This window comes from Centrocercus urophasianus, unplaced genomic scaffold (assembly GCF_019232065.1).
Source record: "Centrocercus urophasianus isolate 14NV4802_14NV808 unplaced genomic scaffold, USGS_Curo_1.0 seq_43, whole genome shotgun sequence".
Lineage (NCBI taxonomy): Eukaryota > Metazoa > Chordata > Aves > Galliformes > Phasianidae > Centrocercus > Centrocercus urophasianus.
Window position 1 is genome coordinate 822,569 of NW_024885011.1, and position 27,778 is coordinate 850,346.

A 27,778-nucleotide genomic window follows, 5' to 3' on the forward strand; every position below is an offset into this window, starting at 1 on the left:
CTCACGGGCGCCCCCTGGCGGCCGCGCTCCCCGCACTGAGCGCCCACCCCGCACCCCTCCGTCTCCCCCGCTCCGCTCCACTCGGGCGCTGCGCTTCTCCCCCCATTCACGCCGCGGTTTCCCGGCTCTCACGCCGCCGAAGCACGGCCAGCTCAGCACTTCCACCGGCAGCAAAGCCGAGCTGCCGGCGCTGCCGCCGTCCCTGCCAACAGCGCGGAGCCCCTCCGGGACGCAGCACCGAGGCCGTCGCGCCGCCCGACGGCGGACACAGCGATGAGGAGCTGCGAAACCTCACCGAGCTCCGGCCACGAGCTCCGCCCGGCCGTGCTGCCACCAGCATCGCTGCAGCGCCGTGCTCCTCGCGGCTCCTCGCTGCTCCTCACCGCGGCTCCAGGCTGACGCCAGGCTCTGCTTCTCAACGACAGGGCACGCGTTATCTTACAAAGGGAATTTATTTTGTTTGAGGAAGCTTATATTACATGCATCGACCGAAGCCAGAACAACAGTGAACAGGGGTTGGGGTTCATCCGGACGCCATCAGCATCTCTGGAATAAACCAGGTCAAATTCAAGAATCATTTTGTCTTTAGAAAACACAGTCATAATACAAGGAATGTTTTTGTTTTCACTTTAATTACTCTGCCCCCACTCCCTGCCCCCTAGCTGCATATATCCAATGCTCCGGCTTACCAAAAAAGGAGGCAGGAGAGGCAACCCAACACACAGACACGCTCCCCCCTCCCACCCGTAACAGACCACTGAGATGGCAGCACTGAACCTAGCTCTAATCGGGGAGAAACACAAACGCAGCACCAGGCAGGAAGCTCCTGCAGCAAACCTGACGCGGCGCCCTTGAATCATTTCCCCAGGTCAGAGCCTTTCACCGCTGCTCAATGAGATGCTCCGAATTCCATCGGCTCCCTTCGGTTTTGCTTTGAACGAGCAGCTGAACGCACTGAAACATGGACTTCCAAAAATAAAAATCTTGCATTCTTGTCGGTGTCTGCTGGATATGCTCTCATACCCACCAGACGAAGGCGTGTGGTGCACCAGAGACTGCAGCCTGCTGGAGGCTCACTGTCAAGTACGGAGACGCAGAAGCAACGCATTCCTCAGACCGGGCCGGGTGAAGCTGGCACGAGTTTGCATCCCCACACAGGGACGCCGCTCAGTCCCCCGCCACCTGCGTGGCCTGGCCATCCGAGCTCTGGTTGGTGGACTGGATGAACATGGGCTGCGCGATGTCCTGGCCTGCAGGCATGGTCACTTGCTGGATCTGGTAGAGCTGCTGGCAGACAGAAGGAGGGGAAGGGAGGTCAGTTCTCACGCAGCGCCGCTGTGGGCACGAAGCCTGAGCAGCTCTCAGTGCGAAATCTGTCCCCGGAACCAGGCCGTGAATCGGACATTTATCACTGCATCGTACATCGTTCTGTCCACTCCTGATGCTCAGACTGAGCTCGTGCTGCTCACACAACAGCCAGGCTAAACGTTCAGACCTGTATCTGAAAGCTGGTCAGGACTAAAATGGGCTGCGTTAATCTGGAGCAAACAGAGCGCTGAGGAATCCACCTGCATCAGGAGTGGCCAGGATCCATTATTCTGCCTCTGCTTCAGGTTTGGCTGGGTTGCAGCGCTTTACCTGAAGAGCTGATTTGCCAGGACAAACCCAAACAGTCCTTCCAGCTTGGACTTTGAAGGCATGCAGCACCAACACGGCCTGAGCTCTTACCTGCCCGTCTGTGAACTGGCTGAACTGCTGCTGTCCCTGCTGGACTTCTGTCTGCGTGATCTGCGAGGACGAGAGAAGGGCAGTCAGGGACGGAGCTCTGGAGAGGCTCAGAACCCACAGACAACATCCTGCCACAGCCCTTCCAGAGCTTTTCCACTCTTGCAAGCTTCATTGCCCCGCCGTGAGGGGGGGGGGACACATCGCAGGGCAGCAGCCTGTGCTCACGTTGGTCCTGACTGCAGTCAGGAACAAAGGACAGGGACTGAGTGCTCACACAGCACGTCTGGCTTTCACAAGGAGAACCCTGTGGCCTCCAGGATGTCAGGGAAGCAGCAGCCCTCCTGTCCTCTGAAGGCAGAGCAGAATCCCTTAACGAGCAGCCCCAGAGATCACGAGCCAACCTGGCGGCTGCAGGGCTGGCCTTGATGTGTCACTGCTGCAGAGCTTTGAGAGCTGCTGCTCCTCCCTCACCCAACCAGGAGAAGTAAAGAAAAGGCTGATAAACCTGCAGCCAGCTCAGAAGCAGCAAGGGCTTTATGCAGCAAGACACACACACACAGCATGCAGCTTTCACACACAGGTAAGGGAAACATCCGCTGCGCTCCTCGCTTCGTTATTCTGATGAAGGTAAACAGGAAGAAAAGAAACTCGGGATCCCTGGCCCAAGAGTTGGTAAATTCCACCAGAGTTTGCAGTTTCAGGAGTTAGGGAACAACACCATAACAGCAAAGGCCAGCCCTGCTGTCGGAGCGCATACCTGCTGGGCATTGGTTGCAAGCGTCTGGATCTGCCCCTGGACTACCTGGGTGCCTGACACAGGCTGGGCTAAGCGGATATACTGCAGCTGGCCAGCATTCAACTGAACCTGGAGACAAGCGGAGGGGGCAGGGAAAGAAAATTAAACAGGTAACTGTGTAACCTGAAACACACCAACTTGCCTTCTCGTTTCCACAACAGAAGCCGGGTAACAGATGAGACTGGGGAGCTCCAGCCAGGCAGCGGTGGGGGAGAGGAATTAGCACAGGGCAAGAGCCAAGTCCCCAGAACTCCTCCAGGCTCTGCAAGGAGAACCTGAAGAAGCACAACGCTTCCTTCTCCAGGACAAAAGGCCAGTTAGTAGCTAGAGCTTATTGAGTGCTACGTTTTGGAGCACTGTAACACTTGTTTTCCCTCTCAGTCACCAGAATGCAGCGACTGCTCTGCCTTTCATCTCACACACAGAGGCTCCTCCGAGCTAGCTGCACGTCATGACACTCCTACTGCGTGCTGCCAAAAACATAAAGGAAACACAGGACATTTTCAAATCATTGAAGGCAGCAGAGATGACAGAAGTATACCACGATATCTGCAGCCCTGAAGCGCAACTCTTCTTTACCTGGCAAAGCCAACGCTTCGTGTCGGCGCTGTGTCACATTCCAATGCAAGTTCATTTATTTCCTACAGCCTGGATCTTGGATGCCTGGGGAGAGGGGTCTGAGCAGAGCCATCTTAGTGCCCTCAGCTCTCAGTCTGTGACAGAGGCAGCTGGTGGGACACGCCGAGAGGCGATGGAAAGGTCCCCACGTGGCTGACTGCCATCGAGCTCCTGGTGCTGCGCTGCTGAACTTCAGAACGTTTTGGTTCACAGCCTTACGGTGCCTTACATCCAAAACACTTTGAGGTGCTTTTTGTTTTTAAGGAGGGGCAAGGAAGGCGTGCAGAGCACCTGAGCACCGCTCAGGGACCAGGAGCTGCTGGCACACAGCCCTGCTGCCTCCCACTGCTGAACCCACCAACGTTACTTCATGAGCAAATGGACCCCACGCAAGCACACATCTCAGCAAAGACTCCATTTCTGCACTGAGCTCTGCCTGCTGAGCAAGTTCTCCACACTGCAGCGTCCTGCTTCCATCTCAACCACGCTCCCAGCAGCGATGGAAGCAATTCACACACAGTTCCTCCAGAAATGAGGGCAACCTCCAAAGATTCGCCCCGCGAGGTCAAGGCGAAGGCATGGATGAAATTGAACACAGAATTCACGTGGGCAAACAAACGGCTGCTCTGTAATGGATGCATTTCCTGCCTTCCTTCCAGCTCTACTCCGTTTGTTTGAGGCCGTTCTCCCACCACTCCTATGCTGGCAGATGCTACCAGCTCTGTGTTTCAGCCTTTTGCGTTTGTGTTAAGGAAGATTTGGAGCTGAACGCTACCAGAGAGCGGAGTGAAAAGAGCTGCCAGAAGGTAACACTGACTGCACCAAGACAGGAAGGAGATTTAGGGGAGAAAGGATAAAAGAGGAGCAGAAAGAGAGCAGAACAGAGAGCAGCAGTGAGCAGAGCAAGGACTGTAACTGTGGATCCACACAGCGTGCTCCCAGGCACTCTGCTCTCATGCTGGCCGTGTGGCTCCTGCTCTGCTGCATTTCATTTGCTGGAAGCAAAGGGAAAGGTGTTTCCTCCAGCACAGGCTGTGGTTCTTCAACATGCTGCAATTAAGAGGAATCACATTAATTACTGTCAAGGCAGCACTTCTCCTAGGTACTGGAGTGAGAACTGTATTTCACTGTAACACCCCTCCTGAGGTACTCTGCTTTATCGCCTTACGCTCACGAGGAGCCCAAGCATCCCCAGCACAACAGATGCCCACTCAGGCAGCTCCATCCCAACTGCAACCCCAGCAGTGCCTGGGGATGGCCACGAGCCCCAGTGCTGCCAGGCAAGATGAGGTGGAAGAATTCTCCTGGCCAAAAGCAGGTGCTAATTAAAAAGCCTCCAGTGGCTCGTTCATAAAGCACGCCATCAATTAAAACAGCATCACCTGGGTGGAGAATGGCATTTCCTGCAGAATGCTTCAGCCCCTTCCAAAGCTGCTTTATAAAGAATTCTTTCCCCTGCAAATCTCCAGGTCGCTTTCCTACAGGGACTTACAGCTTGCACTGGGGATGACTGCAAAACAAGCCTGAACTTCTTTTATTGCTGCTCTGTTATGCCAGATTCACCCAGGCAGGGGTAGAGATCTCTATCCAAAATGCTTTTAAGAAGCATCCAAGAGAGACTCCCATTAAGAAAAGGAGGACAAAAATGCAAGAGAAAGGCGGTGAAGAACGTGGAGAAGGAAAAAGGCTGCTGGTGGTAAAGCAGCACGTTTGGCAAGCAGTCTTGTCCCTCCTGATCAACACCTGGTGTAGGAATCAGCTGAGGATTGCAGAGATGAGAAGAGGGAAGTGAACTGGGAGAATGTGGCAGCACGCAGAGCCTTCGCTTTCCTCGAGATGCTCTGTCAAAGCACAAACATCTGCCAAAGGGATGCTGAGCAAACCTCAGCCTGTGTGAGATCAGCTCTGCGCAGCTGCTCAGCCTCCTAACAGCAAGAGGAATCACAGACAAAGCGAAGCGCTCATCGTGGTCACCTGTCTGACCCCAGTGCTGCTGGTTGAGTGCGTGGAACTGGAAGGATTTTATCCATTTTTATTTTAAGGCGTGTGAAATTTTTCAGGTGGGAACCAAAAGGCTCAGCTTTGTTGTCATTCCAAGCTACAAAGAGGGGGAAAATGACATTTTGGGAGCCACGCGTTTACCCAGGACACGTGCCAGAATTCTCGGCTCGCTGTGTACTCAAAATCCCATTCTTAGGGCACAGCAGCCTTACGTTAACGTGAAAGTGAGAAGAAATCTCCTGGTAGCACAAAGCCATCCCTGCCATCAGCTCAAACTACGTTGTAGAAATGCTTTTTTGCAACGTAGGAGTTGGTTAATGACTCACAGGCAGCACTTTTCCCACTCGGTCCGACAGGCCGTGGCTCCGGGTTGCAGAGGCAGAACCGAGTAAAGGCAACACAGGTTAATTAGGTTTTACTGCAAGCACGCTGTCGTGGAGAACTAATTTATGCAGGAAGTGCTTTCTGTCCTGCCTCCTAATAACTCTATTCCACCCGTGGGTAGCAGTGGTGCTGGCACTGCACGGCCTCAGTTTATTTCCCCCTTCATGTCACACCCGGCTCGTTTTCTCTCCCGGCGCAGGAAACGCGCGCAGCCCTAACCTCCTTGCACAGCTCTGAAGGCACACAAACACACGCAGCCCCACGCTGAAGCAGCTGCAGACACCTCACTCCCAGCCCCACGACGGCTTACCGGGATCTGCTGGATCTCCCCCGTGTTGGTGATGATCTGCTGCATCACCTGCATGGTCTGCCCCGTCCCGCTCTGCGCCTGCTGGCTCTGTCCTTGCGGCTGGGCCTGCACAATCTGCACCTGCTGGCCTTCTCCCACCTGCATTGGCACAGGGCTGCGTTCAGAACAGGGCTGAGGCCGCAGGGCTGCTGCTGAGCCCCGCTGCTCCTCACTGATGCTTCAGTCACCGCAGCAAGACCCGCGTGAACCTGGCTTTAGGGCATCCTGCACACCCTGTAACAACACTACGAAGGGGGAGTCCTGTGTTCTGGTTTTGCAGATAGCCACTCTTTGGCACAGGAACTCGAGAGACGTGCCAAATATGTTCAAGAAAATGCATGCATTTCAAACTGAGATCTCAGAGCTCTGAAGATCGCAGCGGTGTCGTGGTCGGCACCTGGCAAGGGCAGCCTCCTGCCAGAGCAGTGCTCATCCAGACAAGCAAAGGGTGCTGTGCTAACCTCACCGTGGCACTCAATATGCTATCAAGAAAGGCAGGGAGAGCAAGGGAAAAAACCAACAAAACCACACTGTAACAATATAACACCGCTGACTGCAGAGCTCAAAAACCATTACAGCTTCACTTGCATGTGGAAAAGACAGAATGTGTCCTATGGCTGTTGTGACTCACTCTGGGCTAACAGTGCACTGCACTCCCACAAAACAACATAACCTCCAGCACGGAGATTCAAAGGATATTTCTGCTTTGCTCACTGGGTCAACACAATTCAGCTCCTTACGCTGCAAAGGAAAACCCGTTTCGGTGGCACTGCTGACTGCTGGCAGCAGGGAGAACAGGACACTGCAGTGAGCCAAGGATCCCCAGCACCCTGCACAGCCCCGAGCTCTGCCCACACTCACCTGCCCCTGCTGAGGCTGTGCGATGATGATCTGCCCCGGCTGGATGGTGGTTGTAGATGTCGTGGTCTGCTGTCCTTGCTGCTGCCCCTGGACCTGCACTGCAGCAGGCTGCTGAGCAAGGGTGAAATAATACTGCACGGGTTCAGCCGGGGTCACAGCCTGACGTACCTCTTCCTGCAGCACAGCACAGAGTGGGTAAATGGGGAGGGAACCCCCAGCTGCCCAGCCCAGCCACCGCTGAGCACCCCCACAAGCACCAAGGTGCCTCCAGTGCCTCCTTTCTAACAGCTTAAGTGACTCAAAAACGATCACTCAAATGAGGTTTCCTCATTTATGAAGCTGGAAGGAAATCAAAACCATTTCCAGTATCCTACACATAATAATGGAGTCACCAATTTCATCATGAGAAGCAAACGTATAAAATGACCATAGCTGAAATCCACACAGCTCCTCATCAGCAAATTCCATCATCACTGGTTTTCTTAGCACAGAATGAATTGCAATGCACAAGGAAGACCTGCAAAGCCTCATCTGCCTGCAAAGCCTTCTCCTTAGCCCACGTGCCCAACACAGATCTTAGCCCAGCTCTGATGTCAAACCCCTGGGAACAGAAGCCATGCACTCGATGCACACTGCAGGGCCTTGGTCTACTTATTGAAATCCAGCTTTTTCAGAATAACAACTTTGTCTCGTGTCATGGCTTGACAGCCTGATTCTGCAGGAAGCAGGGATATCTCATGAGTGCAAAGAACAACAGCTTCTGCTCCAGCTTGCTGTCAGGAGCACAGGCTGTTGTACTGCCATCTTGTTTCATCTGTGGATGCCTTTGGAAGAGAAAAGCGCCTTATAACTCAAGATATTTAATGCAAAGTAGATCTGGGGAGATTATGCTATGTGACAAGCGGTGAACGCTCGAGATTCGCACCTCTTGAGCTCCCAGAGGAGCACTGGACCCTGAGCCCAGCAGGAGACACAGCTCACCAGACGTTCACTCCATGGCAGAAGGCGTAAACAATCCTCTCCCAGCCACCTCGAGTTCACAGCTGAGAGTGTAGGATGTTTACACGTGCTACAGCATGGTAGGGGCCACGTCACACAAGTCTGCTCCACTCCCCTGCATCAGAAGAGGCTCGCTCATGGCTTACCTTCAGTGCATCCAGCTGGGCAGAACAAGAACTTCCATTAAACAAAACTAGTGTACGTTGCCCAGATGGGCATCAGGCGTGGGGAGGAGAGCCCCTTCCCTTCAGTGCTCAGCTCTCAGAGGGACTCTGAGCCACTCAACAGGTTTCTAACAGCATACCAGGAAATGACACCCCAAAGGTTACGCTGCTGGCAGCTGGCTGTAATGAAGAAGTGACTGAGCCTGGCTCCCAGCAGCACCCCGCAGTACCACGGCCACTTACAGCACCTCCTTCACACAGCAGCACACAATTCATTCCTGCTGGCTTCATCAAATCCTCTACAGGAGGGATTCATAATAAATGTAAGTATGTATTCAACAGGACAATTCTCCAACGAGTCATAAAACTGCAAGCACTGAAGAGCCATGGCTGTTTCTGTAAAGCCCAGTCCTTAGGTACGTTATTTCTATAGAGCTCCAACCCTGCTGCTCGCTGAACCCTCAATTAAGGACATCAGCATCTATTCCAGGTTCAAATTTTCCTTGCTACACGCAAAAATGACTTTTAATACAAATCTGCATGAAGTAGGCTGTACCCCATCGTTGGGCATCTTGTATTTCCAAGCCGTAGCTTCAGTTACCAGAGCAACATAACAGTCATGGTTCCCTCCTCAGCTCTTCCTCGTAAGCAACACCAAGTTGTCAAACAGTCCTGCCCGTGCTAAAGCACAGATTGCACCCCCAGCCAAAAAGGGCAGCCTGTCAGCCTATGGGCAGCAATTCTTCAGCACCGTGGAAGAAGAGAAATATTTTCCACTGAAAAGTCCCAACCTACGCTGGATTTCTCCATCAGACTTCTCCCCTTAGCAGCATTTCTCATGAGTCAGCTGTGTTCAGAGTGAATCTTTTGGCATCTCTGTATCAAACCAGATACAGGCAAGCTCCCACTGCAGCCACTTCAGTAGAACCGTGAGGTCATAGCAGGGTCTGCTGGGATAGGAGCAAGGGAAATGGTTTCTCATTAAAAAAGGAGAGATGTAGATTGGATACAAGGAAGTCTTTTGTACAGCAAAGGTGGTGAGGAGTGGCACTGGTCACTAGAGGAGCGTGGTGCTGTGCTCCTGGAGAGTGCCAAGGCCGGGCTGGGGGGCTGTGAGCACTGATGGAGCTGCGAGGGTCCCTGTCTGCAGGCAGCTGGAGCAGCTGGCCTTTAAAGGTCCCTTCCAACCCAAACAATTCTGTCATTTCCAGACGGAAAGTGAAACAGCAGCTTTCAAACTCCAGGTCTACCATGGGAGCAGCATCTCTGTTCACAGCAGGTACTTCTTGTATGTTTGACTTGTAATGGAATACGAGAAACACATCAAAGCAAAGCTTCCAAGTAAAGCACTTGCCAGGAAGCTGTTTTACAGTTCTCCAGTCTTTCCAGCAGCACTCAAAGAAGACATGTTAAAGACCACCTTGAACCTTTCAAAGACCTCCAAAGGCATCTGAAAACCAGCTGAAGGAAGCAGGCAGACACAGCCCAGCCGAGTGCAGGATCTGCCTCTGTGCACGTGAAGCAACGGCGAGCCAGGGGACGACTGAGCTGCAGCCCCACCGCGCTGCAGTTTGGGCACCGTCCGGCACACGAGGGCAACAAGGGCTCCTGGAGCAACATCTGCTGGCTTCCACGGGGCAGCAGCACCCAGGTGACTGCAGCAGCCTGCAGCTGTAAACATCCGACTGAAAGCTCCTGCTGACACCTCACAGCTTCCAGTCAAGGATGTTTACAGCAGCAACGACTGCCCTGAAGGACGCGGGAGGTGGCACTGCTGGGCAAAGCTGCCTGGGTTGCTTCATGGCAGCCAAAGGATGCAGAGTCAGCACAGTTTTGAACATTTTTAATAGTGCTAATGTTTGTTCTCAGAGCTGTTTAGAAATGTTTCTGTTGCTTCGGTAAGTGCCCGAGTCGGGCTTCTGTCATCACCCCTCTATTTGCACCAAAAACAATTAAGGATCTGAACACTATGAAGAAGAAACATGCACAAAGGGGCACAAACGTGTCCAAATCTGAGACTCTGTACTCGTTATCAGCTCCCTAACAATCAGAGTGAAACCACCCCACGGAAAGGACAGCCAACAGGGCAGCTGCTCTGTCTCACCTGACGCTTTGGAGGCTTCAGCTCATCTCTTGGGACGATGTCAATCAGAAAGTCAAATTGATCAAACTTTGTAATTGCCATGGCAATGTCGTTCCTCTACAACAGCAACAAGAAAAAGCACTTTTCAGCTTTAGAAGCATGTTCTGTCACGAGATAAACAAAGCAGAGCTTTTCAATCAGGGGTGTTCATTACACTTCAGCTTTTACAGAACCTCCCCTAGGTGGAACCTACGCGTTTGGTGAGAAAAAGACACAGAATTACAGGGTCTTATTTGGGGCAGGGGAATCCTGAGAGATGGAGAGAGAACAAAATGCAGCCTGTGGAAGGGCTCTGAAGAGAAAGCAGCAAGATTAAAACACAGAGTTAGCAAAGTGGCCAAAGGTATCAGGGAAAGGATGCCAAAGAGCCAGTGAGCTTCTAAGAACACTGGCAAGGCAAACAGCTTCTCCAAGCTGCTTTCATGCATATAAGCATAAAAAGTTTATCTAAAGAAACTTTTCTTTCGTATCTTCACCAAAAGAAGAAATCCAAACATGAGCATTAGGTCAAAGTGCTGCCAACCTGAATAGGGGCAGCCAGCAGAAGGCACCACTGCAGGGTTTGCTTAAGATCTCCAGCAACCCCACGGTTAAAAAAAAGTGAAAAAAGATTGAAAGTCTTAAAAAGAAAAAAAATAAAACGCTCTGTGTCAGTTTAACATCCCAGCAAACCACCTTAAAAAGCAGGGCTGACTCAAGAAGCTCTTAAAAGCCTCGTTTTCATTAACGGAAGGTAAATTTGTAAAGCATTCCTATGAACAGGAGCTGGGACAGCACTGCCTGCGCTGCCTGACGCGTGGTGACATTACGACCATCCATCCTCACATCTCAGGCTAGCTGACATTTCCAAACCCTGCTCTGCCTTGGCATTTAAGTGCAAACAATGATCATGCAGAAAGCACAAGAGAGACATCTCTTCTGTTCCACGGGCAGCATATATTACAGCAGGATCTTCACCAGGAAGAAACCTTTGACTGAACAGATGTCTCTCCCATTCCGTTCTCCGCGCTGAGGGCTGGGCTCAATCCAATTTCCTCCCATAACTCAGACCTCTCCACTCTACATTTTTTCCCAAATAGTTGATAAGCAAAGACTGCATTCCTGCAGCTGCACTGCACTGCCCATGTGGAGAGCAGCTGTTCTACGATGGCAGCTGCTGGGGAAGGCAAAGCACTCCTGAATTGAAACCTGGGTCAATTAAAGGTCCTGTACATTAGGATCAGGATCTAAGTGCAACTCTGAAATAACAGCTTGAAAGTTGTTAGCAGGACATGCCTGAGTCGACACTTGCTGCTTACGCAGCGCTTTGTCCTTGCTCTGTGCATCAAATACACCCTTCCCATGGTAACTGCATTAAAATCCAGGTTAAGGAACTGGCACTGGCCTCAATTAGTGAGGATTCAGTGGTCAGACACCCAGCCAACAGGACGCCTTTGGGCTGGAATCACACTTGTCTGCCTGCCACTATGGCAATCCCTGCATCAGGGCGCAGGAGGAACCATTTTTGTTCTCATCTCTGGACCCCAACTAGCATCTACAAGCCTGCCTTAGGAGAATTACTGCTGAAAAACAAAACAGCCAGAAGTCTGACAGATACAGATATCCTAAGGGATTAGAGCAGGTCACCATTAGCAGACAGCTGCTGCTTTTTTTTCTTTCTTTATATGGCTGTTGTTTGTTTTTAAAACCAAGTTAAGCAAAAAGCACTTAGGTAGCACAACCACAGTGGGCAACGCGCTTTGTACCCAGGTTCCTGGTGATAGAAGCCTCTGTTTACAAAGCATGCCTCCTATTATGAAAACAAAAGTTGGAAACAGTTTCTGAAGCTGCTGAAGGCCAGGTAGGAGCTGCTGTTACCTGCAGAGTCCTGCGCTTGTTGTCTTCTGTGTGGATCCAGGCTCGCAACGTCAGTTCTGTTATGAATATCTGAGCTGCCTTGGCGAATAACACAGGGGCCTCAGCACTAATCATCTGTAATTAAATGCACACATTTTTTGAAGTTACTATCAAGACTCTGATGCAGCAAAGTCAAGGTGACTGCATAACGTTACTCAAATCTGAACGGCCGTGTTGCCTAACAGTGAAGTTTGGGGAATTTCCCCATCAGATCCCCGGTCTGACAGCCCAAAGAGCCTCCAGTCAGACGCAGTGCCAAGAGCACTGACCACATGCAGTTTGTCTTCACAGCCTGCTGCACACACCTGGCCAGGTGCTGCCTCTTCGTGTCGGGTTGTGTTGAGCCAGCAGCTCTGAACTGCTGCACCAGGCTGTACTCAGCTGTGGGCATCACCCAGCAGCTTCTGCTGGCAGCGCTGGGCACACGCAAGTGATTCTGAACGAGAAGCTGAAGAGAGCCTGGCCCTTACTTTATAGTTGTAACACTAAGATAATCTGAAATGAATGCAGAAATTGCAAAGGAGGTTTGGAGACACAGATAAAGACCATGCGCCTCACCAAATTCCTTTCCCTTAAAAAGCATCTCGCTCAAGTTTTGCTCACGTTGAGCAGTTTCGTTATTAGCTGGCTTGGCATTAGTGCTGAATCCCCAGTGCAGGCTTCTTAAATAACACCAGAAGGAATGCCAAAGACTCTTTTCCCTCTTAAATCTCACCTTCCCTTCATTATCACAAAGCTGGCACTCACTCGCTTCAGACATAAATTGGGACCTGAGGGGGTTGGGTTCCTTGTGGCTGCAGGCTGACAGAATAGCTCCCTTGGACAGGGAGACAACACACGCCTTTTTCTGACTCTCATTTAACATTTAAAGGCTGTCCTAGGAGAAGGATGGTGTCACATTGAGAATAAGAGTGCAAACCATTCTTTTCTCTCTTAGGAGAGCCACGTCTGAGGGCCTCTTGCTATTCAAACAAACAGGAGGGCTGGGGCAGCGCAAGACTCAACACGCGCTCCGTTCTCCCCCCTTCCTTTTATGCCTCCAACCTTTCACCAGTTGACTTTATCAGATCCAGGTCAAAGATTCAGCTCGAGTATCACTACCAAACCAATGTACCTACCTAAGTTACTACTTTTCCCTACTTTTCCACAGAGCAGCACAGCACCTTTCAGTGCTGTCACTGCCCACGTGAACCTTCTACAGCTTTGTGAAAGGAAGAGTCAAGAAAAACAAGGAGACGTGAGAAAAGATGGATCAGCACTAGGAAAAAAAAAGCCAAGCAGCCAGGAAACACCCAGAGTTATGCAGCAGATTGGTATTGAACAAAAGAAAGCAGAATTGAAAAAGTCTTCAGCAAAGATCCCAAGTGATCTTGCTTCCCCAGTTCAGTTTAATTACACCAGGCCAGCTAACGGTGCATTCCAGTAATTGTTCTGTAAAGTACCTTAAAAATAATGATAAACAATGACAATAACAAGTAATGAATTGCAAGGAATTACAGCTACAGCATCCACCAAAAGGGTCATAAACACTTAAGACAGAAGCCATGAGGGTACCTTCACATCTTCATCCAGTTTCATTATCTTCTTAATCCGAGCCAGGGGCAGCTCCTGAACCCTGAAGTCTTTCTGCAGAGAGATCCACAATTGAGACACAGGTAAGAAAAGTAAAACAAATTGCTGTTGTTTGAAACTGAACCTGCTAAAACTCGACAGAAACAACTCCTTTTCTTTGAGGTGGGGCAGCTCCTCCTCAGATCTGAGCATTCCCAGCTGCCTTCCTGTACTTCACACAGCACAGCGGTACCTCAGCCCTCTGTCAGACACTTGCATTTACAGTTTCACCTCGAAGTTGAAGTCCTTCTGCAGAACAGAATGTTTCTAAAGTTATAAATAGATGCAGAAATGTGTATTTGAAGCAACTAATTCAATTAGGTGCCTCAGGACGGAGAAAGCAATGGAATTTGCAAGGACTCACTAGAGGAAATGAAGGCAAATAAGAGCTATATTGCCATAGGATGAAATCTCTGCCCTACCTGCACTTCCCTGCTCCCCAGTATCAGTTTTAGTGTCAAGAGCCCTGCAAAACCTTGTCTACTCCTGTATTTAAATGGATTCCTTGCCATTTTCCAGCAAAGGGAACTGCTGACTCAGAACAGGGTAAGGATGGCTTAGGAGGCAGCGAGGAGAGGAAGCCATCACTGCAGTGAATCAGCCTCCCTGCTCACTGCTGGCGGCTGCTCAGCAACAGAGATGCACTGAGACGCCAACACAAAGCCCTGAGAAGATGCAAGGGGTGAGGGAAGCTGCAGCTTCAGTGCAGCACTGCCTGCCCTCCTCTGCAGGTGCAGAAGAACAAGAAATCCACGCCGTGCAGCCAGCAGGGGCCCCTTCAAAGAGGGAGAAAGGTGAGGTTACGTCCATTGCACCAGGATGCAGAATCCCTGCGCACACGGGGCTTCTACAAAATGTCTTCTCCACAGAAATGGCACAAAAAGTAAAAGCAAACTCTTCTCCGTGGTAAGAGAGCACTGCCAGACACGGTAAAGAAACAAAAGAGGAAAAAAAAATACTGAAAATGCCATTTTCTACTAAAATAAAGTACAGAAGCTGTATGTGGGACAGCCAGCGCTCCGGCAGGGGGTGTGTGATCAATTTAGGTATGAAAACGATAGATGTGTATTAGAACACAGCAAAACCTTTGCGTTCTCACTGTGGGGAGAATCTTGGACGTGGTACGTGCAGCAGGAGGGCAGAGGCCTGGTGTGGAAGGGCTGGGAGAGGGCAGCAGGCAGGAGCTGTGCTGAGCACACACACATCAGGGTGGCACTTCCCACCAGCCACCATCACATAAACAAGTCGGGAGGTTGCTAGGGCATGAAAAAACATCCCAGAGATTTCCTTGAGTTTATTTTGTTAAGCTCATTCCTTTTTAAAGTGCCCCAGAGCTTCGGGCCTCAAGGAAAGATGACGACAAAATTCCTAATTGGTGAAACTCGTAACGGTGCTAATTATTTCACTTCCAAGAACAAGAGAAGTGCAAGCAGACGCTTGCAGCTACAAGTGCACTGCACAAGGTGCAATGCTATTAAAACCTTCAGAGCAGAGACAGCGGGAGAAACCAGAGCAATTTAAAGAGCCTTTATTCCTTTAAGGCTGACAGGCAAATGTCACATAAATCAAAATCAATACGCAAGTACCACGGTGAAGGGAAGCGTGACCACTACTGGCTACTGCCCAGCACAACGAACTGTAGAACCAATTCTTCATCTTTTCTTTTTTCCAAATTAGGTCTCAATACTTTCCCAGGCCACTTCTAGCTCTCTGCGGAGCTGCAATGCTTGTTTCAGCCTCATTCTGCCTCCTGCTTCTCCAAGAGAAACCTACAGCCCCTTGTCCTGCAGGATGGAGGGCAGCCCAGTGATCCCAGCTCTCACAGAGCAGTTCCCTTTTTCCTCCCCTGCATTTCAGCCAGTGGCAGCACGTTGCAAACGCCCCAAAGCAGAGAGCTGTGCAAAGCAGGCCTCCGTCACAGCTGCTCTCAGCTGCACAGCACAGCACACACAGGTGAGCTCCGAGGTTGCTTCCATCCACATGCATGGCAGCACAAGATGCACACGGGTGCCAGGGTTTGGTTGTGCTGGGAACGGCCGCGTTCAGATGTTCTGCACTTCATCCTTTTCCCTGCTATCTCTGCTCCAGTGTCTCCAGTTAATTTCCAGCGACTTCCTACCTTGCCATGCGATAAATAGCTTCACAGAGCAGTTAAAAATTAAGCTGCCCGTATTTGATAAGCTGTGGAATAAACCCCTTTCATGTGGAGACAAAGACAAACTACAGCTCTTGAACACAAGAATTCAACGCCGTAAAAGAAGAAAGTAATTAATTCTAGTTATGCATACAAAATTCTACATCTGCTTCTTCAACCAACTGTCTGCACGCAGGCAGAAAAAAAAAGCAGCTTATCTTCCAACTACTGGATTGGGGTTTTCACTTTGAACAGCCCGTCTTCAATTGGGGCTCTTTTGTTTTCACTTGCATTACAAGCTCAGGATGTGCCTGCAGGACTGCTGCATCACAGCCATCTCTCCATCTCTCTCCAAAAGCCAATTTTTATTATATGCCCTCGTTCCCAGGCACTTCTCTTCTGGGGATGGAAAAATAGAAGCTACTTAGTCCAATTCCTATTCTCAGCCTCTATGTGATTTTTCTTTTTTAATGAAATGCCTTTAAATTAATAAGGCACGTGATAACGATGCACTTGGCATTCAAGTGATTTTCAAGACTTCAGGCTTGTCAAAGGAGGCGGTTCTGAAAGAGCATAACTGTTCTATACAGAAAATGAAAACCAAAAATTCATTCACAAAATTGCCACCGTCTGCCAATAGCCAGATGTTTGAATTTACAAAGGGGAAAGAGGGGGATTAAGAGTGCTCTTACATGGGAGTAACTCTCGTCACTTATTTCGTATTACTGAAGCTGAGAAGCAGCAGAACAGCACGAGTTACCATCCGAAATCCCTCAACCTCCTGTTAGCTCAAAGCACCGAAGGCAGCTACACCTGAAGGCATTCTGAAATCCACCACGGGTTCTCTAGAAGCAATGTGAGCCACTGAGGCACTCACCACTGTGAGGTTGCGGATCTCCTCCATGACGCGGGGCCAGAAGGACTGCAGGCTCTGCTGGGCATCGCTGCTGCTGCCTGTGCCGAAGCTGCCATCTGTAGACATGCTGGAAGCTGGAAGAAAGCAGAGCAAAGCGTCAGCAATGAGGAGGATGCAGGCATGCAGAGATCCCCCCCGAGTGCCAGGACTGTGGGAAGAGCCCAGCCTGGCCAACCAACAGAAGTGCTGAGGTCCACCAGGCCGCGGCTCAGCAGCCACGTGAAGATACTCATAGCACTCATAACCTCTGAAAGTGGGGTTTTTTTGTGCTCGTTGCTTGTTTACTTTTCCAAAGATTGTAAAAAGAATACACACAAAAAAGAGTTGAAAATAAAAGTGCTCTCCTCATTCCCTTGTTAGAGTCCTGCCTTCTCACAGGGACTTACAGAACACAACGGGTGCTCACAGCCCACACTGCGCTGTGCACCAACGGGAAAGTCATTTACTCCAGTGCTTCTTACAGCCAACAACAGTGCAGAATACAGCAGCAAATCCCCTCAAGGTGAAGAGACAATGTCAAGGTCAGCCTGGTATCATTTCTAAAAAGCTTAATTAAACAAATTCTTCTGTGCCTGTTAGAAAGGTGTCATTGTGCACAGACCTTGCTATCTGGAAGCGCGGCAGGAGCCCAGCAGCACCGCAGAGCAGGCAGCCGTGCCCAGCAGGGTGCAGGACCTGATGTTCCCAGCACAGAAATGTTTGGGTGCACACCAAAGGAGTTGGTGAGTTGGCCCTGTGTTAGTGATGCTAAACGCTCCTGAGGACACCCCAAGCAGCCCCGAGGTCCCCACAAGATGACAAGATGCACAAAGAATACAAGAATACACCTCTGAGCTTCTCCTCATACGCAGCAGCTGTGAAGAGAGCAACGGTGTTACAGCTTCCATAGGGAAACACCTGCAGAGCAGTGCTGTCATTACTGTGGCAGGGCAGAAGACAGCAGCCCACGTTCAGCTGGGACACGAATGGCGCAGCTCGTGTTGCTGCCAACCCTCAGCCCTCGGGCTAAAGGCAGCACAGCCCCAATGCAGCACAGCAGCACCGAGTCCAGCACCTACAAGGCCAAAGTGAGGCCATGCCATGAAATCCTATGAGCAGATCAGGGAGAGGGGCACCTCCTGCAGGCTGTGCTCTTCAGGATCCTTTCCCTTTAACCACCCTGGGAAGGAGGAGCTGGGGGGAATTTTGACAGAGCACAGCAAGGAGGAGGGCACAAGACCACAGAGAAACAGGTGCTGAGACAGGAAGAACTGCAGGCAGGGCACCTATGGAAATCAGGGACTGACAAGCTGCTTGATGGCTCTTCAGCAATTGTTTGCATTATAATGCCATCCTCCTACAGACGAAGATATTTCAAGTATTTGTAAGAAAATACAGAGAGAAATATTCTAACAAAAATTTAACATTGGCCCTTGATTCCCCCCCATGATCTGCATTGTCAGATGCAGACAAAAAATAGCATAGATGCACAAACAGAAGCTAATCCTTTCTACCTGGCAATACTTCAACACTGGCACTGATGGGGTCTTTGCTGCAACTGGAGATGCCATTCATCCTGGTGCCGAACCATTTCTCAGGGCTGACTCAAAACCACAGATGTCTTGCTTTCAGCCTGCTTAAACCCTGCACTGCAATGCAACAGAACCCTAAGAAGCAACAGGTTAAAAATGGAGTAAAGGGGAAGAAAGCTCTGGTAACAACACAGTGTTACATCAAGGGCAAATTAAGCATTAGGTGTAGGCCTCTGTCACACTCATCCAAACTTGGAAGGAGGAGCTGGAAACGGTTTGCTTCAATCACCCAGAATTTAAAGGGTCCTCCTGAGGAAGGCAGAGAACTCCCACCTGCAGAGCACACACAGGACTGGTTTCAGAGCAGCAGTGAGGGACGCCTGCTATGGAGAGTGACTGTGGAGGAGAAGTGAGAGGAGGCTGCCTGTGAGCAGGGAGAAGAAGTGCCCACAGCCTGGTTTCTTCAGAAAACTTACAGAAGGAAATAATGGCAGAGTCTGAAATAAAAGCCGAAGCAGGTGAAAGCTAAGACATTATTCCAGTTCTTGGTTCCCACTAGGAGAGATACGTGAGGGACCTTGAATATGCCTGCAAGCATCAGAGAGAAAACAGAAAAACCCAAACTTCCATGCAAACCCTCGGCGTTGGCTCCATGACACCAACTTTAACAACAGAACCATTCCTGCACCATTAGGTAAGCTCCTTCACCCGGGGGAACTGCATTCCTGTGATTTAAGAATGCCTGCTATCAGGAATAGCACCAGCAGAAAAAACACCGCGGGGCTGGAGCTAAACCCCCCTGAGTGGGAAGGCAGCTCTGTGTGCTCGTGGGATCAGCATCTCACCCCGTTCATCTGCTCTGATATGCAGGGAGCTTCCACAGCTCCCTTCCACTTTGCTTCTCCCACCCAGGACTTCCTCCTGTGGATCCCCACAAGCTCCAGGCTCTCCCACCTCATCCTGCTGCCGAATGAGGCTCAAACCCATCTCACATAACTCCATTAGGCACAAGCAAACAAATCCCAAAGCCTCCGAAGCACACACCAGGTAAGAAATGGGCACGGAGGAGTGGGCTGCATCCACCCTGACACCACGCATCCCCTCTGAACAGCCCCAGGGCGCCCCATGAAGGATAACATTCTGTTTCCAGACACAGGGAAAAGGAGGCCAAAACGCTGAGGCCTGGGCATAAAAAGCCTGGAGGTGATTACAGAGCAGATTAGGCAGCACATCTCAAGAACTAAGGCAGCAACACTCTGCAATTAGAGCTTTTCTGCTCACCAGAGCAGAACACCTTTTGCAGACGTTCAACTTAAAAAACCCTGTGGCAGCTGACAAGTGCTTAAGGACCCCAGTTCATAGGACACAAAGCAGCCATGAAGACACTGCTGCTGTCTGTGGTTGTTTTGTTTTTAAATAGAGCCCCAGCAAGGATCTTTCTTTAATGCCTGGGAAGGGGAAGCAGCCAAATGAAGCCATCTCCCCCTGGATGCCTTGAAGCACATTCAAGCAAGAAGTTGCTACTGGCAACACAAGCTGCAGAACAGCTGCAAACTAAACTCAGAGCTCTGATCTTGCGGTTCCACCTGGAGCTCCTCAGCTGGAAGAAGCGGCCATGCAGGGCAGGAGCTGGGGCACTGCCACAGGGCCAGGCACAAGGACAGCCTCCACCTCCCACCTGCAGCCCCAAGCAGGCCGTGCCCGGCAGCAGCTGAACAAACCGGGTGGGTGGAAAGCAGGTCTAAATGCAATTTATCCAAACATCTGAGGGGATATGCAAAGTAAGAGCGCCGGAGGGACGCGCCGAGAAGCTGGGAGGCTCTCAGGGAAGGAGGAACCAGCTCCCACCGCCAGGCACCTGCTGCTGGGCAGAGCTGGCAGGTGCTTTGCATGGCACAGCGCTGCTCCCAGCCCGGCCCGACGACACAGAGCCCATTCTGCACAGCGCTCCATGGCAGCAGGGTTCCTGCCCAGCGCCTCCAGGATGCGGCTCAACCTGCAGTGAGATGGAGGCTGTGAAGAAACAAGGCAGAAGCACAGACAAGTGCTGTGCCTCAGCAGGCAGGTACAGACGTATTTGTTTTAACTGGAAACTGCCATTGCACGTCCTCCCCCCGTCAGAGTCCATCGCCATTCCTCTGTGGAATTACCACCTCCACAGACAGGGCTTTGAAGAACCACCACCCAAAAAGCCACACGACTGTTGGTTTTACGCTTCCTATCACACCAACTCCTGAGAAGCCTCATTATTGGGAAGTGGTGCTACAGGAAAAAAAGCAGCACTGCGTTTCCTTTCATGTTACTACTTTTTGATATAGCAAAGAATAAAAACCAATGCCTCTGCACACAGCAAAACCCTGAAGTATGAAGAATGGATCCACAGAGCTGAAAAGCGAGCATCTGGAACAAACTCTGCTCTGACATTCAGCACTGCTCCCAGCGCGATGCTCTCACTGCAGCGCTGTTTTGGGAGCCTGTCCCTTGATTAAAAAGTAAGATGTGCACAGCCCACTTGCATATCTAAAGAATGAGCTCTGCGTAGCAAGAAGTGCCAGACACCTGATCCTGCCCAAATCAGGAGGAACAATCTAGCGACGCTGAACTAGTTTCACAAGAGGCACATACAGGTTTACACGAATCCAGTAACACATCTCTGTAAATGGTGGCACAGGAGGAGTCTTCAGTGTATGACGGCCACGTGCCAGCACCCCCGGGAGATCCTGCTCTCATTACGGCCATGAGGGCATCCAAGGGAGCAGCAGAACCCCAAACAGAGCATCAGTCCAGTCTGGAATGGGCTACACCAAGCCTGAGACCGGGCAGCTCTGTGACGGCCGATGCTGAGCTGGCAGCACGCCTGCATGCTGCCAGGAGCTGCGCTGCTCTGCGTGCCATCGCACCCCGTGCGGCCTCACTTCAAAACAAACCTTTGGAAGTCGTGCCACTGAGATGCCTCAGCTCACCGCCCAGCTCCTCTGCTTTGAGAGCCACTCAGGATAACAGGTAATCTTCTAATTCCCATCCAAACCTTTCCTGAAATAAGGTGGCGTTTATTGCAATTCTAAGGAGACATCGTGTTTGTATGCAACCGTTTTTGAAGCAAGATCAGCCTTGAACAAAACCAACCAAACAAAAACCAAGCAGGAAGCACAGATAACAAGCAGGACGTTCCAGCCAGGAGCACAGCCAGGCTCCACGTGCTGCTCTGCACAAAGCATCCAGACACACGTGTACGTAAGTGCGAGTGATCAAAACACAGCAGCACAACTGCACTCCTTGCAGCACACTCTGGGTCTGCTCAGAGCTCCAACTGCACCAGAAAATAAACTTCAGGTGAGCTGAATGATCTGGTTGATACTCAGAAAGAGGCAAAGACAGCAGGGTCAGCACAGCGACGTTCAGCACGTGGCAGCACCAGCAACGCTGCTGTAGTAAAGCATAAGAACAACCTTTAACTGTGGGTAGCAATCACACATCAAGTCACAGCTAAAATGCAGGCCAAAATCATTTACCCAAGCGATGCAGGAACTCTTCTCCATTTCTGTAGAACAGCCCTGCAAAGCCTTGCAGGCAGTGGGAAAAGGCCATGCTCACAAACCTACAAAGATTCTCAAGTTCTGCTCTCGATGAAAACAAACTTTCAACCTCTTACGAGCAAATTCCAGAGGTTTCTGCATAACCACCATAACTCAAAACAAGCACTTCCTTCCAGTGTGCCATTATAAGAAGCTTCTGCAACCCCGTGGTTTATTTTTAACCTTTCCTTCTTGCAGCATTACACACACAGCTGGTCCCGTCACCCCGTGATGTCGGCATGGAGGATCATCCAGGGCTGGATAAGGTGTACATTTGTAGATTTCTCGTTTGGTTAAATGAAAATTGACCACAACAGACAGGGTAGTGGAGCTGGACTGTTACCTGTGGAGGATACAGAGCACATCTTGCTGCAGGTTGGTAAGAAAAGGCTGCACGAACAAGTCAGAAAGGGCTGAGCTCGAGTTGCTCCTGCCTTGGGGCAGAAAAACAAACAAGATGACCTCTTCAGGTGCCTTCCAGCCCTTTCTTCTTGAACTATTTAGCAGTATATATTTTATCTTCAAAGCACTGTTTGAACATTAACTCCCTCGTACCTCTAACGCGGTACTTGTTTTCATTCCTGCCAGGCACAGCGTTTGATTTCAGCCCAAATCAGCCGCAACGCCCAGGAGAGGCTCCGGATCTGCATTTCTACCAGCACCCAACTCCTCAAACGCAGCTCCTCTGGCACCCTGGCTGGGCCCTGCCACCAGGCACGCTGCCCACGTGCCCCATCTGCCCTGCACCAATCCCACTGTGCTCCCAGCACAGCCCCTGTCACCTGCTTTGGGCAGCCTGGGGCTGGAGGAGCGTGGCTGGATTCGAAGCCGTGCTGCAGCTCCTGCAGAGAGGAGGCAGAACAGAGCATCCCTCTGGCTCCATTCACACAGGGCACAAACCGACCAGAGAGCTTCTCCTGATATGGAATTACAGCCCAGGTCTCACAGAGCCGCACAAAAGCTTCGACTCCGGGCTGTCACTGGATCAAGAGCTGGCACTTCCCACGCAGGCTGCGCAGGACGAGAGCCGCAGCGCTGTGCTGCCCTGGGCGCTCAGGATGGGAGCACTGCTGTGCCACAGCACCTTGCTGACTTCTGTACAGGACACGGCGTGACCCAAAGGCAGCGGCCATCGCAGGAGGTGGGACGGGGCAGCGTCAGGCTGCTGTCAGCTGGCTTCACTCCTTCAGGACAGGAAGATAACAGCAATCACACTTTGACCGAGGTCACCGCAGCGCACGAGCTCCCTGACAGCACTGCTAAAAGCCCAGCAGGGCCCACAACTGCGCATGCAGATCCGCCAGGCTGGTATCACAACCCCAGCATGGCACAGAACTGAGCTTCGGCTTGAGAGCTGCCTGCACCGAGTCCAAAACTGGGCTGCAAACGTTCAACCACCACGTGGAAAATAACGCCGGCGTAGTTCTCTTTTGGAAGGTAAAGCAAACAAAATAATCTGAATTGCTGTTTGCATTGGTTATTTTACTCCCCGTTCTTCTTTGAATGAAAGAGCACAAGGGTCACACTCGATATTTGGTATTTCAACAGTTAAACATCATTAAATCGTTGCTCATCTAGGGCAGTTATGCTCCAGTTTTAATGCAGCCTTAAGCGTTGCGTGTTTCTTTGCTCATTTGCTGCACTTTTAGGCTCAGTCACCACCGTCCTGCTGGAGAGGGAGGAGGGCAAGGCAGAAGGAAGGATTAAAAGCACACCTCAGACGTGTGAATGGCAAACAGGAGGTGCCCACAAACCCTTGTGACAGCTGTAAGCAGAGGGAAAGGCCGCCAGCTCTAAGCATTGCTTCTGAGAACTTTGCTGCTCCTGGTAGAGAAATGAAATGAACGCACGGCTTTTAGGGGCTGCAGGGCTCTTTGTCCTACAGGGATTATCAGAACACTCCATGCTCTTATTTCCTTCTTCACTCCATTTCATTAATTAAATGAACTAATGGCATCCCACAGAAGTTAAAAGTAATCATTTTCATAACACGGGCTCAAGCTTTTTGCCTCCCAAGGTCAGAAAACCTCACTTAAAGCACAACCTACAGTGCTCAATAGGCAGCAGAACGCTGTCATGAGGCCTTCATTTTTTTTTTTTTAATGATCTCCTGCTATAAACACCCAAATCTGCACCCTTGTGGGTCACCTTCAATGAATAAGGAAGACAGCTGAGGGTGACCCACTTTGACTCATCAAGCAGTGACCAAACAGGACAGCAAGCCATAGACACCAGGAGAAAATCCCCACAGCGAGATCTCAGCACGCAGGAATTCTTGGGTTCTGAGCAATACACAACAGGAGCTTCCTCAGCAGAACCCAACGTGTGCTCACACAACAATGCCCCCACAGCGGTTCTTTGGCCACTCTGAAGCACAACAGCAAAACAAGGAAAGAGCTGAAGTTAACCGTACCGATCTGATTCACTTCCAGCGCAGGCAGCCCTACTAAGCTGCTTCCTGTACCCACACCGCTGGAATACAGATGCCACGCTGCATTACATAAATACCAGATCCCAGGCCAATTCAAGGAACCCAACAATACAAACACCAGCACCAGCTCTGAAGGTGACCTCCTGCAGGCACCCACCAGGCTCAACCCGTAGGCAACAGCTTCCCACAACAACCCTGCGTCCTCTAAGCCTCCCCTGCTGGTGCTGCCAGCTGCGTTAGTACAAGAAACAGCCGTGGAAAAGTCCTCAAAGGAAACCTAGGGCCTGGTTTGTGGGCCTGCTCAAAGCAGGGGCCTTTGAGGCATGGAGAACAAACCCCAAGCCCACAGAGCAGAACAGCTGGGACACAGGAACCTTCCCTCCATTCCACGGGTACCAGAAGGTCAGAGCGGGCAGAATGCGTACGCAAATCCCTTTTCTGTGCTGGAAGCTTCATGGCTTCTTTTTGCTGTTCTTCTGCCAGGAAGATCAAGCAGCACCTACTGCTATACATCCACGGCCCCCTGCAAGCTCAAGATCTGAAATACGACGAATGCTGGATGTAATGAAGGCTCTGGCTACCTCTCAAAAGCATGGAGGAGTTGAATGCATCCAAAATACATGGAAAAAAACAGCTTAAAATGGCTCATGTCTACACATAGAGGCCAGCAGTGACCTTGCTGGCAGCAACACCCAGATGCCCCACAGCCGCGTCAGGTGCTGCTGCTGCTCCACCAACAATCTGGAGCAGCCACTGGTACCAATAGGGGATGGTTTCCCTCTGCTCCTGTCTGACTTGAAACCACATGAAGCCACAGAAAGCTTGAGGAAAGGCAATGCTTCCCACCAGCTGTATTGGAATTAAAATACCCAGTGACACTCAGAGGCTGCAGCAACTCAAAAAGCACTCAGGTTGCAGCCAGAGCCCAGTGTGGTCCCTCAGTTACAGGTGGCATCAGCCGAGCTCAGGGAACGTACCCAGCTCTGACATCAGGTGCACAACATCATTACCTCCAGTTTTGAGAACAGCAATTCTGAAGCCAACAATTAGCAGCTGAAAAGCCCTGAAGTGGGCAAGGACGTGCCGGCAGCACCCAACATCCCGCTGCAGTGCAGGGCGAGGAATGCCTGCGATGTGCACTTCATGCTGAGCTGCACACCATTCCCCATGCCCTCTCTGCCCTGGGCGAGGGGAGCAGCTTCATTTTTCAACTCGCATTCTTTTTTTTTTTTTTCCCAGCCAAAGTGCCGTCAACAAACTTTGTCCTTCATTCTGGAGGCCGGGAGCCGCGGCATCTCAAGGTCACTGCTGCTGATGTGGGGAGGCCTCACTCGGGCACTGGGCTGCAGCTCAGCACCGGCTCCAGGCCCAGGCTTGGTTCCCCCGGGGCTGCCTGCTCACCCGTGTCACTCTCATCTCGCTGGCCGTGCCGTGTGCCCAGCGGCACTCGGCCTCTCAGTGACCTTCAGTGTTGGGTGGCAAATGGGAGAGAAAACAAAAGGGCTGCGGGCAGAAGCCCGGGGGCGGCTGGGGGCCCAATGCCCACGGTGCCGTCGGGCCGCAGAGGCCGGGCGTCAGCGCCGGCTCCCGCATCCCCCTTCATCTCCCTCCCCCTTCCCCAGCCCTGCAGCTCGGCGGGCACCGGGGGAGGCGCTGCCATTTTGTGCCCCCCCTCGATCCACGCTCCCGGTTGGCGGCGCGGCCCCGCGCACAGCTCAGCCCGGGATGACCCCTCCGTTCGGCCGCCCGCCCGCACCCCCCGCCTCCCCGACGCCGGGGGCTCAGACCGGGGCGTCGAGCCGCGCCCGCACCCGCAGCCCCGTCCGTCGTTGCAGAGGGGAGGCCCCGCGCGGTGCCGGGCGGTGCCATCTCTGCGCTGTCACCGGGCCGCGGCCGCCCCCCGCCTAACCCGCGCGGCCCCCGCCAGCACCACCAACTCACCGGGCCGCGGAGGCTGGCCGCCGGGCGAGACGGGATGATGCCGCGGGGCCGCGGCCCCCAGGCGTCCCGGGCCGGTCCGCCATTCCTTTGTCTTTGAGCTGACCCCTGCCTGCCGGGACTCCGCGTCCCCGCCGGACCGGGGCCCCGGCCCCTTTAACAGACGCCGCTCAGCCTACCCTGCTGCGCCCGCCCCGCCGCGCCCATTGGCTGAGCGCCGCCGGGGGGAGCCGCGACCCCGCGCGCTCATTGGCTGTCGCCGGCAGCTCGCCCCGGCCGTCCGCTTCCTGCTTTAAAGTTACCTTGAGAGGCAGCGCAGGGGTCAGAGCGGCGCCCGCCCGCGGCCCCCTCGGCGGCGCGGCCTTGCGCCCTCCTCTCCCGTTCGGCGATGCCTATTGGCCAGCTGACACGCGGAGGGGCCGCGCGGCGCCGCTGATTGGCCAGCGCGGCTATCGCTTCCAGCAACGCCCGCCCCCTCCTCCGGCGGCGAGTCACGGGGCCGCGCGGGAGGGCGGAGCGCAGAGCCGTTCCCTGGGCAGCGCGGGGCCGGGTTGGCGGGCAGCGCTGCGGGGCCGCCAGTCAGGGCACCCACCCGCCGCTCGGAAGCGATGCCGGGAAATCGCAACAAATAGAATGAAAGCGGAGGCTCTGCCCGACCTCTGCATCCCGCGGTCAGCGGTACCCGCTGCACCAAACCCAGCGGTCACACAGGGCCGTGCAATGCCAGCAGCATCACGACAGGCTGTGCCCGTTTGTCACTAATGCACAAGGGACAATGCGCTGCCGTACGGTTTTAGGCCAGCATTGGAATGAGGCTCAATGTAATAACAGCAGCTCTGACCAAAAACATAACCTCGTTTAAAAAAAGCGTGGATATACCTATCAAAAGACATGCGATGTTGCCACGGGCAACAGCAGTGCCTGCTGTCTGATGAGCCAGGTGTGTGTGCTGTGTCTAAGACCATGTTTGCAGTCTGCGCTGCAGAACCAGCTGGACCCCCATATCCGCTGCCTGCAGACAAAGCACCACGAGGAGGCAGACTGCAGACCAAGGGGCCACCAGCGCCGTTCATTCCCTGTGAGCACTCTGAGCCTGCCGCTGCTCCACAGCCAGCAGATAGGGAACAATACGGCCTGAATGGAACCGAGCCGACCGCAACAGCTGTTGGCCCTGGGCCGCACTTCTGTCCTTCTCTCAGGAACCGCTCAGGACTCAGCACAGAGCCGCGCACACAGCACAGTTCTGTCCGGCCCAGCCCCTCCTAAGGCGTGCGGAGAAAAAAAAAAATAAAAATAAACCAAAACAAACGGGTATCGGTAACAACTGGTAACAGGACGCGGAACCGAGCTGTCCGCAGCAGGGCCCACACACAGGCACAGACTCGCCTAGGCCTCGCCGCCCCCACCCCGCGCTGCGCGGGGAAACGGTTGGGCTCCCCGTCCTCTCCCCGGTCCGCCTCTCAGCAGCCAATTAGCGCGCGGCTTCTTTCGCCCGCCTCCCTCCGCATGGGCCAATCAGCGCGCGCGGTGAGTCTGCGCCAATCGGAGTAGCGCCGCCGAAGAGGGGGGAGGGGGAGAATCCCTCGCACCGCCCCCGCCCCACGGCTCTCACTAGGCCGCCGCCTCCCCCCCGCCGTCGTCCAACCCGCCCTCCGCTCACTCACCGTACCGGTCGGCGCCGCGACCTCCGCCTCCTCCGCCCGGCGGCCGCGCTGCCTCCGGC

At 52.5% G+C, this 27,778-nt stretch overlaps 1 protein-coding gene across 7 annotated transcripts; it reads right to left on the bottom strand.

The window, feature by feature from the left end:
• Positions 1–433: 433 nt before the first annotated feature.
• Positions 434–27,778, bottom strand: NFYC (nuclear transcription factor Y subunit gamma). 7 transcript variants are annotated; one of them, XM_042834158.1, is made up of 10 exons: positions 27,720–27,778; positions 16,562–16,674; positions 13,494–13,565; positions 11,901–12,014; positions 10,005–10,100; positions 6,738–6,911; positions 5,838–5,975; positions 2,486–2,593; positions 1,729–1,788; positions 434–1,287 (listed from the first exon to the last, which is right to left on the bottom strand). In XM_042834158.1, the coding sequence occupies exons 2-10, from the start codon at positions 16,664–16,666 to the stop codon at positions 1,168–1,170; spliced, it is 987 nt and encodes a 328-aa protein (XP_042690092.1). In that variant the 5' UTR covers positions 16,667–16,674; positions 27,720–27,778; the 3' UTR covers positions 434–1,167. The 7 variants fall into 7 exon arrangements, 5 of the variants coding, with proteins under 5 accessions (XP_042690092.1, XP_042690093.1, XP_042690091.1 ...); XM_042834159.1 differs by lacking the exon at positions 27,720–27,778 and adding an exon at positions 26,059–26,149; XM_042834157.1 differs by lacking the exon at positions 27,720–27,778 and having other exon boundaries at positions 434–1,284.